Raw genomic sequence first — 3,150 nt, 5'->3', positions numbered from 1 at the left:
CCACTAGCTAATTAGTATATTTGGGATTAATTTGAGTGGGACTTCGACCTCGCGTTAAATTTTGGGGCCGTTGCCGGGGAGATAGTGCGTAACGTGTGTTTTCTTTGGTAGTTTTGTTTATTATTGTCAGGTTTACACTGGTTGTGTTAGTGTGTAGGTACTCACAGGTATATGCATACTCGAAGTTCTCGGTCTTCATCACCGTTAGCTTTTGATCCTGAAATTGAACGAACAATCAGCCAGAACCGAGTTCTTCACTGGGAGAATAAAATTGTTGGATCTTCTAGCACACAAAGTTGAGCAATGGATACAACAAACATGACTTATGGTCAATCGTTACCTCCCATGCCCCCGCCCCTAAATGCCAAAATTCCTCCATTTAGTGAACCTAAACCCGTTACCACCACAATTCCCATGAATGTACCCAACTCAAGTGTGTTTAGCTTCCAACCACCATCTAGCCTTCCACCCTTAAGCAATTTCTTTCCTACTCAAGGACAATCATCATCATCATCATCATCATCATCATCATCATCATCCCAACAAAATCCACCGTACATTTTTCAACAAGATCCACTCATAACCCATAACCCATACCTCACCGGATCTTAGATTGCGACCACATCCATTTGGATGGGCACGTTATGGTAATAATGAGGATGTTTATGAAGAATATGAGGAAGAATTTGCAAATGGGGGTGATAGGAATCAATGAGGGTTCAAGGTCGTTTTGCTTATGCACCAGAACATCAACAGGAACAGGTTCAACAAGAATGGGTTGGACCATAAGTTACTCAAGAACAACTGTTAGAACATAATGTTATTGCTAGGGTCTTAGATGTGTTAGATATGATTGTGTAGAACTAAAATGTCAAATGTATAGTTTGTGTTTGTTAGTCAACGCATAAGTCTTCAAGTCAACGCATATCATATGCGGCGTATATGATATACGTCGTATATCATATACGGATTTGATGAGCATGTTCATGTTTCCTATAAATAGGGGACTTATGCGTTATTATGCAGACTTTTGGTGAATGTTAGAGTGAGAGAGTAGAGAGAGAAAGTTGCTACAAAGTCATATATTGTAATCTTTGAAGTTATGAATGAATAATGTGCTTAATGTTTACTTGTGTTGTTCACTCTCAATGGATTCCGCACTTTGAGATACAAGCTGTAACATCTAGAAATCCTAATTGTTGTATACATCAGCAAGACATCATCTTCCAAGTTACTCAAGAACAACCTCAATACCAACAACCACCACAACAAGTTCAACAACAATTTCTTCGAAGGCAAAATACTAAGGCAATAAGGGTTACCATCAAGAGTACCATTGGGTGTTCCAAGATGACATAATCGTGAGGTAGTGAGGGGGGTTGAAGCTCATTTCTGACCAATCATTACTAATAATCCTTCTCCAGTGGTAATTCCAATGAATCATGAAGGAAAAACGTTTGAAGTAAGGACCAATTCACTCCAAAGTTCGCCTAATTTTAAGGGGTTGGCCACGGAAGAACCATATTTCCATCTAGAAGCATGTGATTCTATTTGCAACGCCATTGGAGGTCAAGGTTTCTCATCTGACGATGTCAAATTGGTACGTTTTTAGTTTTCATTAGAGGATAAGCAAAACGGTGGTTTTACACTTTACCATCGGCATCTATTTACACTTGGGCTGAAATGCAACAACGATTCTTGGAGGAATTCTTCACTGCTCAAAAGACTAGTTGCAAGAAAGAACGTAAGAAGTTTTCAACAACAGTCGGGTGAAATGTTTCATGAAGCGTTTCCTCAAATTTATAAAAAATCATTACCTTTTTTCTCTTCATTGTATAATTTACACTCACAACCACTCACCCTCCTCACCCTATAATTTGCAAATTCTTCTCATATAATTTTGAGGGATGAGTTGAGAATGCTCTTAAACTCGTTTTCTTTTGTATGTTGTACGAATTCACTCATGTGTGAATACAAAATCCACTTGATTTGATTCACAGGGATGATTATGAACGAGATACGAAAACAAACATTTGATTTCAGCAAAATCAAATGCAAATTGCTACAACTAATTAATGAGAAATTTAAATTGATAGTACTAATAATTAATGGTTATTTATAGCTATTTTAATACTTTTATGATGAACATCTTTCTCACTATTTGTCAAATTAGCTACCAAGGTTGGTTTTTCATGTCGATTTCTATCATTCAATATTTTGAATCTATGAGAAACAATAACAAATTTGGCTATCATTCGTGTGAAAGTAGTTGATACTAAATAATACATATGCATCTCAATTCTCAACGTCATAAACGAAAATTATTAAAATATAAAACCAGATTTTTAATAATAATATCAATCCATATGCTATGCCTTTTTAATCTTCCTCTTCAAACGCCGTCACCGGAAACGTCCGAGACAACCCGGCCGGCGTCCCAAACGTAATCTTCCCGGACTCACCCACGCAAATATCCGAAACCGTCACCCAAATCAACAGCTCCTTACTCTTCACACCCGTCAAACTCCTCATCCGCCCATCTTCCACAAACGCCGTCACTTCGCAATCGTACGACACCTTCCGTCCAATCCCTCTAAACAGGTGGGTCGTCTTCTTCTTCCGGCGGACCCACACGAACCCAGTTGCCGCGTTGTGGCCCACCTCCATGACGTCAGTCAAGGGGATCAGGCCTTTGGGGAGGGAGAATTTGGCGAGGAGGTCACGGGATTTTTGCTTGCAGAGGGCTTCGTCGGTGAAGATCTCGGCGGTTTCGCGGTGGGATTGGATCTTTTGGGATGACATTTTGGGGGTGGGCTGGGTGTCACCCGAGGGTTGTAGGGTTTTAAGGGAGTGTGAATTGGAAGGTAGAAGAATTAAAGAAGGACGCGTCTTGAAGTGTGGCGTGATATTATCCTAAGGTTTATATTCTTCGAATATAAAATAGTTTGGTGGATTCTTTAAAATGTTCTTGAGAATTTCAAAAGGCTTTTTATATTAAAGTTGAGAGAATAATAACTTTTTAAGTATATTAAAATACGTATAACTAATTTTAAACGATACTAACTTATATAAAAAAGAGAGATCGTTTAATTTAATTGACTTAAAGTTGTTTTTTAAGTTTTTATTATCTATAATATATATAAACGAAAC

The 3,150-nt window shown here is 38.3% G+C and overlaps 1 protein-coding gene across 1 annotated transcript; it reads right to left on the bottom strand.

Annotated features, from left to right (window-relative positions):
- Window positions 1–2,379: 2,379 nt before the first annotated feature.
- On the bottom strand, window positions 2,380–2,802 carry LOC143630053 (uncharacterized). The gene has a single exon (XM_077099156.1). It carries the CDS (start codon window positions 2,800–2,802, stop codon window positions 2,380–2,382), a length of 423 nt encoding a protein of 140 aa, XP_076955271.1.
- Window positions 2,803–3,150: the final 348 nt, after the last annotated feature.

The sequence above is a fragment of the Bidens hawaiensis genome, unplaced genomic scaffold (assembly GCF_021521415.1).
Source record: "Bidens hawaiensis isolate Kalapana, Puna unplaced genomic scaffold, B.hawaiensis_p1.1 tig00005523_1, whole genome shotgun sequence".
Lineage (NCBI taxonomy): Eukaryota > Viridiplantae > Streptophyta > Magnoliopsida > Asterales > Asteraceae > Bidens > Bidens hawaiensis.
Note: the sequence above shows the minus strand (reverse complement) of the source record. Positions and strands in the feature narration are given on the sequence as shown.